The sequence below is a fragment of the Perca flavescens genome, chromosome 3 (genome assembly GCF_004354835.1).
Source record: "Perca flavescens isolate YP-PL-M2 chromosome 3, PFLA_1.0, whole genome shotgun sequence".
NCBI classification, from domain to species: domain Eukaryota; kingdom Metazoa; phylum Chordata; class Actinopteri; order Perciformes; family Percidae; genus Perca; species Perca flavescens.
Window position 1 is genome coordinate 28,054,651 of NC_041333.1, and position 13,949 is coordinate 28,068,599.

Consider the following 13,949-nt stretch of genomic DNA (forward strand, 5'->3'; position numbering starts at 1 on the left):
CTGTGTGCTGGACCAGGTGTGTGTGTCAGTGTGAGAACATATGAGTGTCAGTGTGAGAACATATGACAGACCAGCTGTTTTAGGAGGTAAACAGGGTCAGGTGCTACCAGAGGAGGGACACAAGGAGGGAAGTGGGAAGACAAGCGTATGGATGAAGAATTACACACACACACACACACACACACACAGACACCGATGAGAGTATGTGTGTGTGCAGCTAGTACATAGACGGGCTTCAGTCCAACCATCTCAGGTGCAGTTAAGGTGGTGTGTGTGTGTGTGTGTGTGTGTGTGTGTGTGTGTGTGTGTGTGTGTGTGTGTGTGTTTTTCAGACAGCACCTAAAAAAGTCAGCAACAAAAGGTGCCACTGAGCTTCTTCAAGGTTGCTTTTGATTCCTTTTTTTTTTACACCCGACAAGCCACCTGAAACCACTCCCTACCTCATCTCAACCCATACAAGTGGACTTGAAGACTTATAAAAAGGGACATTAACACTAGCTCTGGTGCTCTGCTGACTGGGAAGCCCCCACCTGATTTCCTGTGCCAGTGGATGCCACCCAACTCCAACCATGGGAGAATGGACCATCCTGGAGCGCCTTCTGGAGGCCGCCGTGCAGCAGCACTCTACTATGATTGGAAGGTAAGTTCTTGTCAGAGTGAGATTGCTATCATGTGTCTTCATTTTTCTACTGTAGGCTATGTCTATGCATATGGTATTTAAAAATACAAGCATGCCGATGCATGCAGAATACGAATCCTTCCATGCTCTCAGTCTTTAATCCTTCTGAGTGACATGGTGGGAGGAGGAGGTGACCAGGAGGGACACTATGAGCCAACACAGAGGCGTTGGACATCAGATGATCCAGAGCAGTGTCAGGACATCTCACAATGAATGTCGGCAATAGGCTACCTTCATTGTGCTCGTTTACTTTCTACTGTACCTCTCCGTGCTGATGTCTTCATTCCCCCCCTTTTCCCCCTTCCCGCTTTAACATGAAGTCTGCTTCATAAGCCATCCCCGTTACACAAGCGTGCCTCTTTTCAGCTTTCCCACAATCCTCCCCTCCCTTCCCCCATACATTTCATTGTCTTTTTCTTTCAAATATGAAGTCATCTCACAACTTTAAAAAAACTAGTCACCAGCGCAAGGTCAAGACTGTTATGATTTATGCATCATTCCACATGCCGAGATGTCTTGTATCTTGTATCAGCGGAAGAATCAGCAATTATTGATGAGCGTTTCGGCCACAGAGGCACATCAACTCTGTAGATGGTATTAAACATGATTTTACATCGAGGGAAGGACACATTCCTGAGTTTGGGGTTTTCTCGGGACTTCTGCGCTGAACTTGTGGTTCAGCGCAAGTTCATTATGACTGTCTGAATTAGCAGTTTAAACCAATCCCCTGAAGCTACTGACTCACTCTGGCTAGTGGTACTCTTGAATTATTAGCCAGTTTATAAAATGATGTGGAGAAACATTCTTTTTTGGCAGAATATGACTCCTGACTTCTTCTGCTGACAAAGCTCTGAGTGTGAATTTTGTGGGGTTATGAAACTGTGATTCTGAGTCTTGTTCTGAGAGCCGTCTGTCGGTTGAATGGTTAGTAGGCTAAGAGTTGTTTTCTTTGGTGTTATGATGAATGATCGGTCAGCATTGGCTTCCTTTCATTCATGAGACGCTGGAAGAGTAGTGTCGCTAATCGACCGGACTAGTCATCCTAGCTGCAGGGTCTCAGTGAGAGCGAGAAGGAGAAGAGACAAAAAGAGAGAGTTGTTAAGGAAGAAGAAACCTGAAAGAAACCAAAGGAAATTGAGGAAAAGAGAGAGATAAAAAAAAAAGAGTTTGGTTTCAAAGTAGAGAGGAGATGAGCGGAATACACAGTTTGAGTGTGAGTTGTGAGAGACAGGAAGTAGATGACAGAAAAAAACAGTAAAAAAGCAGAGTGAAGGCGAAGAGCGGTTATTCACAGACAAGCGAGCAGACACATGGCCTCAGTCTGCAGGGCGTTGGTAGGAAGCCAAGAGGACTGTCTCGTCACGAGATGGTGCTGCATGCCATGACCTAAGTGGGGCAACCAGGAGTCCTGGTTGCCCCACTTAGGTCATGGCATGCTGCTGCCGGGTGACCTGGTCCAGGACACCCGGCAGCAAAAAGCCTCAGATCATCTTCGCACAGTTTATATCCAGACAGTTAAAATGTTCAGATGATGGGAGGAACTAGCCAAAACTTTTTCAAAATAGCAAAATTTACACATACGATTTCCAGCAGCCCTGTACAGTTTCACTTGCATTTGTTTAAGCTCAATACATTTTCCATTTCCACAACCACTTAGGCTACTATATGTTGCGACCTAGAAATGTTATCTAGAAGTATTATTTCATAATTTCCTAGAATAGGGAATATGTTCAGAATACTGTAGGGAAATCACTGTTATCTCATCGTAATTTTGTTTTAAAAAAACATTCTGAATATTATTCTGATTTATGTTACTGGAAGGTGAAAGGTCACTTACAATGATGTCATAAGCCAGCGTGGCAGCCTAGTAAAGAGCTGAGCCGAATGAAGTAAAAAAACGGAAAAACGTAGGCTAAGTCGCTGCTATTAGAATATGTTTGTTGCTTTGTGTTAAAAGAAAATTCCAACAGAACTGGCAAAATAAAGTTGCAAAAGACAAGACGGAGTCTGTTTCAAGTGTGCAACATAAACTTGGTGTTTCCGCCTGGTTGGAGTTCATCGCGAAGCAAGCAAGATGACGAGCCACGACACAGTAAGAGCTAGCAGGTAACTACTTAGCTACGACGTCGTCAATACGGCAGTGCCCCAGACGAAGCAGTAAAGGTAAAAGTTTTCCATCATGTCAAAAGTGCAACAGCAAGAGCACCACCCGGTGGTTGAAAATAATATCGTACCCAGTGATCCGAATGAACAAGGAGAAAGTGCTTCTGTCCCAAATGCAACAGGAACAGCTTCCCAGAATGTTTCTGTTTTCCATCCACTGTACAGAAGGGAGTTAAAAATAATTGGACAAATTAGAGAACCAAATCAAAAGGATAAACTAGCGTACACTAGCTTGGAAAGACAAATCCAAAGAGCACTGAAAAAAGGATATGATGAGGGAGAAGTCGTAGAAGCTGTCCTTCAAGCTATAGCTGCAGGAACAAAGCTGAAGAGTTATCTGGAAAGTAGAGTTGAGCTGTCATTGCAAGCTATCAGACAGATATTACGGACTCATTACATTGAGAAGGACGCCACAGACTTGTATCACTCCCTCACGCGCGCTGTTCAAGATTCAAAAGAAACACCCATCCAGTTCTTGGTGCGAGCCATGGATCTGAGACAACAAATTGTCTTTGCTTCAGAAAGAGTTAAATCTGGTTTGAAGTACAGCACGGAGCTAATCCAAAATCAATTCCTCCAAACAGTACTCACTGGTCTCCATGATGACGCCATCCGCGCAGACATAAAGCCATACTTACAGAATCCGAAAGTTGAAGATGAAGTCCTTTTGGAGAAAATGACAGCTGCATACACTCTGGAAAAAGAAAGAAAGAATAAGTTGGCAACTACATCAAAAGCAAAGATGATCAAAATTGCAGTGGTGAGTGAGGAAAGTGAGGAATGTGGGAAGGAAACCTATGCACACAAACCAAACGATAAGAACAAACATGGTGAGGCGAACAAACGTGATACACTGATGGAAAAGGTGGACCAAGGGACTAAAGCCATATGCGAAGCTATTCAGAACCTCACCACTCAAATTGCTAGTTTCCACCAGACCTATAAGCCTCAACCAATGAGAGTGAGTGAACAGCCAAACCGAAAATATCGACCACAGCCAAGACTGTAAATAGTAGACAGTGTCAGCAGTGTCAGTTGTCCAATCCTGATGGAAGGTGTAGTCACTGTTACAAGTGTGGCAGCCAAGAACACTGGGCATCAGGTTGTAGAATGAGAAATGCCTCAGACACTACAAACAAGATTGAAATTCTGATTCATCCTGCCGAAAACACAGACAACGTGGATCTGTTCAGCTTAAGAGCACCACTCACTGGTAAACAACGACAAACAGCCAAGCTAGTAGGGAAGAGATGCCTATTGCGAGCTTCCCTAGGGGGAGTTGACACTTCAATACTGTGGGACACCGGTTCACAGTTATCAATAGTGGGAACGAACTGGAAAAGAGAATACTTGCCAGATGTTAAGGTGACACCAGTGGAGGAGCTGCTTGAGGAGGGAGCATTGGAGCTATCAGCTGCAAATGGAACAGACATTCCGTATGATGGAAATTGAATTCACCTTGTCTAAGAATGCTGTGGCTGGGATGAGTGACAAACCTGTCGTGGTCCCAATCCTGGTTGCCAGCAGTGACATTGAACGCCCCATCATTGGCTTTAATGTGATTGAAGAACTAGCCTTGACGAACGACAGCTGTGGAGACTGTACTCCTTCTGGCCACATGGTGGAAAAGCTGTGCTCAGCACTGGAGGTAGGGCGCAAAACGGCGAGAGCTGTCTTGTCTGTTTTAAAGGACCAAAAGCTTGAGAACCAACCCCACATAGCCAGAGTTGGCAGACAATCAGTGACCATCCCGAAAAACAAAGTGGTAGCAGTGCCATGCGGCCGACTAAATAAGAGAGTGTTGAGTGCGTCACATGTAGTGTTGGAGCCAAACCATGAAATACCATGGCCAACAGGCCTAGTCATCAGAGAGCAGTTAATTCAGCTCCCTTCACAAGATAACAGTAAAATAGAGGTTACCGTTGAAAACATGACTGACAATGACATCATGCTGTGTAGTCGCACAACACTTGGATGGTTGCACAGTGTTGATGCTATCTACCCATTGCAGACAAAGTCCACATGTGATCAGAGGCCTGAGACACGAGACAGCGGCATCACCTCACTTGCACAGCAATCCAGCCGGATGCCACAAGCGGAGCCTTGGGACCCACCTGTGGACCTGAGCCACCTGTCAGATGACCAACGGCAACAGGTACAACAAATGCTCAGAGAGGAATGTGATATTTTTGCAAAGGATGATTGGGACACTGGATGTATCAAAGATTTGCAAATGGACATACAATTGAAAGACAATGTGCCTGTGTAAAGAACATACAATGCAATCCGTAAACACCTCTACCAAGAAGTGAAAACTCACATACAGGACTTACTCAGTCGAGGCTGGATCCAGAAGTCTTGTTCGTCATATTCTTCACCTGTAGTATGCGTCAGAAAGAAAGATGGAGGTCTACGCTTGTGCGTAGACTACAGATTGCTGAACGGGAAAACGCAGCCGGATCGTCATCCAATCCCGAGGATACAGGAGATACTGGAAAACCTGGGGGGCAACTCCTGGTTCACAGTGTTGGACCAGGGCAAGGCTTACCACCAGGGCTTCATGAACGAGAAAAGCCGACCCTGCACCGCATTCATAAAATCATGGGGACTGTATGAATGGGTGAGGATCCCGTTTGGGCTTACTAATGCGCCCGCAGCTTTTCAGCGCTACATGGAGGGATGCCTAGGAGATCTGAGAGATGAAGTGTGTGTCCCGTATTTGGATGATGTGTTAGTGTTTAGCTCCAGCTTTGAACAACACATCCAAAATGTGAGACAGGTACTGCGACGGCAAGGAGAGTGTGGTATCAAACTGAGGCCAAAGAAATGTGAATTTTTCAAAAGTGAGGTCTGTTATGTGGGTCGAGTAATTTCGGCAGAGGGATACAAGATGAATCCCAAAGAGGGGGAAGCAGTTCAAGCACTGAAGCATGAGACCCCAACCACTGTGCGAGAGGTGAGAAAGCGGATGGGTTTCCTCAGTTACTATAGATCCTATACACCAGACTTCTCCAGGATAGCCAAACCTCTTTATGAACTGTTAGCAAAGTCTAAACTGTCTGAACAGACGCCAAGCCAAAAGAGGAAGAATGTGAGCCGTAAGTCTGCTCAGTTGCCACCATCTCATCCTGTCCAGTGCACAACGATGCACCAAGGAATACTGAACAGAATGGTGTATCAGCTGACAAATCCACCAGTGATGGCATATCCGGACTTGGAGAAACCCTTTGTACTTCACGTGGATGCCTCAGAAGAGAGCTTAGGTGCAGTTTTGTACCAGCGCCAAGAGGGTGTTCTTAGGGTCATTGCCTCTCACGGACCTTGTCACCGGCAGAAAAGAATTACAAGCTATATTCTGGCAAATTGGAATTCCTGGCGCTAAAATGGGCCATCACAGAGCGCTTTCGTGACTATCTGTTCCATGCACCTGACTTTGTTGTATATAGTGACAATAATCCCCTGACCTATGTCACGAGGTCAGCAAAGCTCAATGCAGCGGGACACCGCTGGGTGGCAGAACTGGTGGATTATAGATTCACATTGAAATACAGGCCCTGAACGGCAAACAGAGATGCAGATTTCTTGTCACGGAGACAAAAGCCCATTGAAGAGATCATGCGAGAGTGTACAGAGGAATGCCCTCAGGAAGCTATAGAATGCATTGGACAAGCTCTGGAAAGGGATAAAACACAAGATATAGATTGGATCTCTGTTGTCACCTGCAACATTGATGCACTGCCAGAGCGGTGTAACGTCTCAGTGCCAATCCAGCCACTTGCAGTAGAATACATCAGAGTTGCCCAGAGTGCAGACTTAGCCATTAGCAGAGCTATGGCTTTGAAAAGAACACATGCATTCTTGAAACATAAAGACAAGCTGGCAGAAAGCGAAACAGTGAGACAACTTCTCCGAGAGTGGCCCCGTCTAAATATCGATGGAGATGGCATCCTCAGAAGAGAGACTGCAGCAAGGAAACAGTTAGTTGTTAATGAGTCCCTGAAGCCTGTTGTGTACAAGCATCTCCACGGGGAAATGGGACACTTAGGTGCTGATCGAATGGTGGCTCTCGCAAGAGAACGTTTTTTCTGGCCAAAAATGAGGCAGGAAATGGAACACTATGTTACCCAGGTGTGTTGCTGCATGGAAAGGAAAAAACCTAACAGAATAATCAGGACACCTATCCGAAGCATTGAGACCTCTGCACCCTTTGAAATGATATCCATTGACTACCTACACTTGGACAAGTGTAAAGGGGGTGAGGAGTATATACTTGTAGTTGTTGATCATTTTACCAAATATGCACAGGCCTACGCAACGAAAGACAAGTCTGGGAAGACCGCGGCCAGAAAACTCTTTGACGATTTCATTATGCGTTTTGGTGTCCCATCCAAGATACATCACGATCAGGGAAAAGAGTTTGAAAATACTCTCTTTCGCAAGCTACAAGACTACTGCGGTATTCTCCACTCACGCACCTTCCCATATCACCCTCAAGCTAATCCTGCAGAGCGCTTTAACAGAACGCTGCTGGGTATGTTGCGCACGCTTGAAGAGTCTCAGAAGTCAAGATGGAAGGAACACCTAAACAAAGTGGTCCATGCCTATAACTCAACTGTGCATGAAGCAACGTGATTCTCTCCATTCTTCCTTCTCTTTGGTCGCAAGCCAACTTTACCAGTCGACTTAATGTTCCCCAGGAAAGGAGGGGAAAGGAACCAGTCACCGACTGGTTATGCAGAGAAGTGGAGAGAAGTCATGTAGGAAGCCTATGCTATTGCGATGCAAAACATGAAGAAAAGTGCAAGGAGAGGACAGAAAAACTACAATCAGCGCACATGGAGTTCTGTTCTGGAGCCAGGTGATCATGTCCTGGTGAGAAACCTCACGCCCAGAGGCGGTACCGGAAAGCTGCGTAGTCATTGGGAAGACATGATACATGTTGTCAAGGGAAGAAAAGGCCCTGATAGTCCAGTATACGTGATTGAACCATTGCAAGGAACATGGAGGAGACGGGCGTTACATCGTAACCTACTTCTACCATTCCCTTATCTGGTTGAAGAGCCAGAAGGTCACGAATCCAACCTCGAAGAGAAAAACAACGGAAGGAAAGCAAAACGGACAACAAGAAAGGATCATACAGCCAGACAAAATACTTACCAAACAGACACAGACAGTTCCAGTGAGGAGGAGTATCATCTGTGGACAGCAGTGAGACATGCTGAGACACCTCTGAATGCAGAAGCAGAAGAGTTCTGCCCGAGAACAGAAACACCCCGAGACAGGCCTGAGAGGATATTTGTACCGGAGTTGCAGCCTGAAGAGGAGCCTATTGAGGAGAGACAGAGCTCAGGGAGGGAGATTGATCTTCCGGCTGTTGAATCAGAGGATGAGCGAAGTGATATTGAGATGTGGAAAAACAGGCCAAGGAGAGCTAGGCAGCCCAGGCGTGTCTACACTTATGACCAGCTAGGCCAGCCAACCTTTCAACAGCTGAAGACCTGCCATGTTGGTGTGAAGACGTCCCGGAACTGCCTGTGACTCCTCTACGAGATCATCATTTGTGTATCCTTTTTATCATGGATAGATTTAAAAGACACACAGAGACTTAATCTTATTTGTTAGTTTATATTTAATGCTTATCCATTACAAGTTACAGTTCATGGTAGTAGCTAACACATAATACATTACAGGGAATCTGGACAGTTATTTAAGTAATAAGGACAGAAATGGGTTATTATCCTAACATATTGGAGTTAAGACAGTAGTGTAATATCCAAACAGTAGTTACAGGAACAATAGTTGAGTGTACACTTACGGTATAGATTATTAAATGCGTGGCTTTAGAATATGTAGACACATGAGTTTGGGTGTATATGGTATTTTCCTTGTCCCTTTGTGAAGATTGGAGGGCCCACCAATACTTCAGTGGATTATCCACCCTTGGATGCTAATGGACTATGGACACGGTCTTGTATTGTTGCCATGAGAGACTTGCTCCAAAAAAAAAAAGAGAATACTAAGACAATATGTTACAACCACCCTGTAATGTATGATGTGTGTGAAAATACTTACCTGTTTCCTTACCTTCCACCATGTGTTCCGTTGTGGAGACATTGTTGATTAATATTGTGAAGATAGGAGAGAAAATGTTTAGACACATTTCTTTAGTGGGGGAGGGTGTTGCGACCTAGAAATGTTATCTAGAAGTATTATTTTATAATTTCCTAGAATAGGGAATATGTTCAGAATTCTGTAGGGAAATCACTGTTATCTCATCGTAATTTCGTTTTAAAAAAACATTCTGGATATTATTCTGATTTATGTTACTGGAAGGTGAAAGGTCACTTACGATGATGTCATAAGCCAGCGCGGCAGCCTAGTAAAGAGCTGAGCCGAGTGAAGTAAACAAACGGAAAAACGTAGGCTAGGTCGCTGCTATTAGAAAATGTTTGTTGCTTTGTGTAAAAAGAGAATTCCAACAGAACTGGCAAAATAAAGTTGCAAAAGACAAGACAGAGTCCGTTTCAAGTGTGCAACATATACAGCAATACATCCTTTATAATGTACAAACTTGAGTGCCCTTCATAGCTACTGTTAGTAGTTAGGTAAGCTGCAAGTGAAACTCTTTTTGCATTCAATCTCATTTCCACAGCTGTAAACTGACATTCAAATTGGCCAACTGATTGAGTATAGTCTTTTGCCTTGCGAAAGTCTTACTAACTCTACTAATTGATTTATTTTTGTGGTTTCCATGGTCAATTGTTATTTATGTTAGCTTCACAGCACATCCCCATGCACTGGTGTGTTTATTGGAAATCTAAAGGGCCATAGCTGCTTGGAAGATTAGACATTTCACCAACTTGTCCAGTTACAAAGGGAGAATGTCATTCATGGTATTTATTTATCTCTTAAATGTTGTTAATCGGAAGCACTCCTAATCACTTAGTGCTATTACCGATAATATGAAAAGAGCCAGTTGACCATTTTTAGCTTTAGTTTCTGTGTAGTAGCCTGTATGTTCCCACAGTAAAGTGCCTTCCCTGCATCTGGCTTTTCTACAGCTCAAAACCATCTAATCTGGGACATCACTGCTGACATGAATTTATATAAACGCACGCTAATACTCCCTCAGTCCTGAAAGCTATTGGTCCCTACGCTGCGATTTTAGACATCTTATTGGTCGGCGCAGGTGACGTCCTGCCAAAGAAAGCGTTGGACAGGTTGCTGTCCCTGAGGCCATACCAGCGTGTGTTCTCATGAGCCCACCATGACAACAGCCTGCAGGCCTGAGTGGATTTGTCATACATGAGTCACACACACACGCATTAGGGGGAATATAACATTTGTTTGTGTAAGATTACATTATAACGGCTCTGGAGATTCCCTTCTGCTGTCAGGGTTTGTGTGTGTGTGCATAAATACTCAGAGTGTGTGTAAAATGTGAGCTTTGGTGTACTTTGTGGGCATATCACATGTGCTTGGACGGGTTTTGGTCCTGTCTGTGAGTGTGTGTTTGTGTATTCACCTGCTGCCTGTGATTAATTCCTGCCATTACGGGCAGCGGGGAAGATGTAAATCGACTTGGTCCATCTGATGGACCGTGGGACCCCAGCGACTGTTGGTACACAGCCTCTGAGGGGAAACCATGATGAAGCACTCTCAACCTAACTACTGTAAACACATCACTCATGCTGTTTATTTGGTCCAATATATGTGTGCTGCCATTGGTCAGAATGGGATTGCTAAACATGCAGGTGCATCCTCCCAACACCCTGATATTGATCTCCAATAATGGAATAGGAAGTGGAGCTTGGTAGAAGACAGGGCACTTCATGAAACAGTCTTTAGGCCTGTCCATTTGCAATACAAGTGGAATGCTAAGTGAGTGATTAAAACTGTAAGTACCTCATTGACTTTATTGCCTGTTAAAATAAACCATGGTAGAAATTAGCATACCAAATATTTATTCTGGCATTGCCTTTCTCGGCAGGAGAGCTGTGGTTAAACACCCCGAAGACAGATAAAAGTTAAGGGGGCTCTTCAGAACCAGTGTTACTACTTATGACGCAGAGTGAGGACCATAAACTGGGTCACTCTCAAATAGGATTTATTTCCTCTCTAGAAAAAACTAACATGAAGAAACTCATTAGCTTAGCAACAATAAGGCTGCAAACAACCCCATAATCAATACCCTCCATTTAAAAAGAATATTGAATATGATACTTCCCTTTCTCTTACTTTAAGTAGATGGTTGGCACGTTACCTTGCACATCAGCTGGATTCTCGCGATATCACAAGATCATGCAGGATTACGTATCACACAAAAATCCATCTTGTCAGGCTTCAATTAATGCGTTTGTGTCTGAACTAGTTTACTAGCTAGTCTAGCTTACTGAACCAATAAGCGTCCTGTTAGGAGCTACTGCCAGCCACTGCTGTGATTTAGGTGTATGTGATGGCTGCGTCTGTTCATTCTAAACAATGGACGTGATAGACAGATGGTTCACCCAATCTCCTGCCAGGCATTTTTGGAAATACCTGGCCTACCCCTTTCCAAATAGTTTCCAATGATGGGCTCTCAGATGGTTCTGTGTAACAAACCATCTGACGTATCAAGTTAGTTGGCACGCCCCCCATTAGGAGAAGCAGACAGGAGACCAAACACGGATGCTAAGCAATGTGCTGCTGAGGACGGGGGCAGCAGCAAAACGTATTTTAGCCACATAAAAAAGGTCCACCTAAAACACTCAATGTCAGTTAAATTGTATGCAATATTTAAAATATTTTCACCACTTTACCTTGCTTCACCACTTTACCTTGCTACACGGCCTTTTCCAACAGGAAACTGAAGCCATCATCTATGCTCTCTTCAAAGCCACGAGACGGGTGAAATTACTGTTTTTGTCAAAGGAGTTGGAGGAGGCTTTGAAGAAAGCATGGATGGATTAAATGCCTTCAGTTCCCTGTCAGAGAAGGCTGTCTGATGGCAAGGTAAAACGGTGAAAATATTTGAAATATAGTCTACACTTAAACTGATAGATTTTTTAGGTTGGCCTTTTTTTAGGTGTCTAAAATCCATGTTGCTGCTGCTCTGTCCACAGCAGTGCTTTTGCTTCTGTGCTGCAACTCCTGCCTGCTTCTCCAAAGTGGGGGCATGCCGACCGCCATCTACTGCAGGTAATACACTGACTATGGATAAGTTACTCATACATCCCCACTTCAACACATCTGAACCATCCCTTAATGTTGTTGCACTCAGTTGTATACATGAATTGCATTGGAAGATGTCCAATCGCTGCATAAAGTGGCCGTGATTGTTGCAATGTCTATTTTGGAAAGTTCAGATGCATCCCTCTCCGATTCCACTGTGGGAAGATTAGGCCTTAAAACTGATTTGAAGCATGTGCATTTTAAAATACAGTCCTTGCAGCTGTATTCATTTGGGGCACTAGGTAGAATCCCTGAAGAGATAGTTTAAGGTTTGCTTGTATCTCAGCATGCCTTTGCACATGTGCACTTTACAGGAGGTGATCAAGAGTGTGTGTAGGTGTGTTTCCACAGGAGCTCTTCTTGACGTAGGCCAGCTCGCTCAGCATGACTCCTCAGCACGGCTCCCCTGAGTCAAATGAGTGTTGTCGCTCAGGAGCCGTCAGCTTATTCATCTAGGAAAGCATGTGCGTGCGTGTATGTGTGTATGCCACATGCACTCTTTCAGCACAGCACAAGCAAAAACCACCATTTATTTGTGAGCAGTGTGTACACGCGACTCAGGGTGCCTGTTTGTTGACAGATTACAGCTCTGTCGTCACATGACCTTTAGATCATCGTGCTTTTATTTAGTGAATCCATGTGGAGCAATCACAACCCCCACAGAGGTGATAGATGATTTTCTTTTTTTGTATGGCCTCACTTGCGGCAGATTCCCCTGAGAGATTGTAAAAAGGGACACTTACAGAAGGCCAAGCGAGACCTGCGACCTCCGTCCCTCCCTGTCGTCCTGTCCTTGCTTTCACACTTCTTACATCTGTCCATATGTAATGACCCCCGGGATGCTGCCGGCTGTAATGTCAGCACCTTCTCCGTGCTGCCATAAGAAACCTGTTATTTAAATGACCTCACATCCATTGGGAGATTGTGAATGATATGAATAGGAGGTAGATGCATGGTATTCCTGCTGTATCTCAGACTTTTAAAACAAACATACAGCATCCACCTGTCAATAAAACCTCAATTTATGGACATCATCTGGTGAAATACCTACAATGTCAAAGATAAGTTTGTTATAGAAGATGCTCCTGTGCATTACAGTTCATGTCAGTACTGATAGTGGGAATGATCTACTCAAGCTGTGATGCTAGAGATACAAACATCCTGTATATGAATCCTGGGAGCTGCTCTGTAGCTGCTTACAGCCTTTAATGACTGGAGTACTACAACAAGCCTCCATAGGGACTTATGGAGAAGCAGAGTTGTAGCTGGGGGCGAAAGCGAGAGTTACTGCATATAATTATGCAGTTGTGTTCTCATTTCTTTCTGCTTACACCTCATGTACACATTCCCCCCCATCCTCTCTCTGGTTCTCAGCTGCTTATTCTCCCTCTGTTGATCCCCACAGTCCACATATACTAAGGTAAGGGATGATGTGGTGTAATCGACTCCTATTGCATGTGTGTGTTCATCAGACAGAATGTTAGAAGATAAACCTCCATCTTCATCCTGTAACACCAATCGTACATCAATTTTGACATCTATGTAGTGCATAGTGTATCATGATACACATGGAGAGAAACACTGGCAGATGGAGAAATTCAGGTGAGGCCTAATTGGAATACAATAACTTGGATGGTCATAGAGAAGCAAGAGAGAAAGGATAAAGATAGAGAGATTAGGGGAGGGGAAGGGGTCCAAGTTCAGACAGATTTCACTTTGCAGGGCCTCGGGGAGAAACTGTCTCTGGCAGGGTGACTCAGTAAGGCTTACCGTTTTAGCGTTGGCACCTCCCTAGAGGACAGAGAAGGCCAGTGTTAGAGTAATACTGGAGGGTTAGTTTAACCTGGACATTACCTCGCACGCACATACAGGAGAGAAACTCTGCAAATATAGCCAC

General features: G+C 44.4%; 1 protein-coding gene across 1 annotated transcript in view; it reads left to right on the forward strand.

The window, feature by feature from the left end:
• The first annotated feature begins 569 nt into the window (after positions 1 to 569).
• Positions 570 to 13,949, forward strand: part of gjd1b (gap junction protein delta 1b) — a 30,054-nt gene continuing 16,674 nt past the window's right edge. The window contains exon 1 of the mRNA XM_028574530.1: positions 570 to 640. Coding sequence (XP_028430331.1) covers positions 570 to 640 — 71 coding nt within the window. The remainder of the gene's footprint in view (positions 641 to 13,949) is intronic.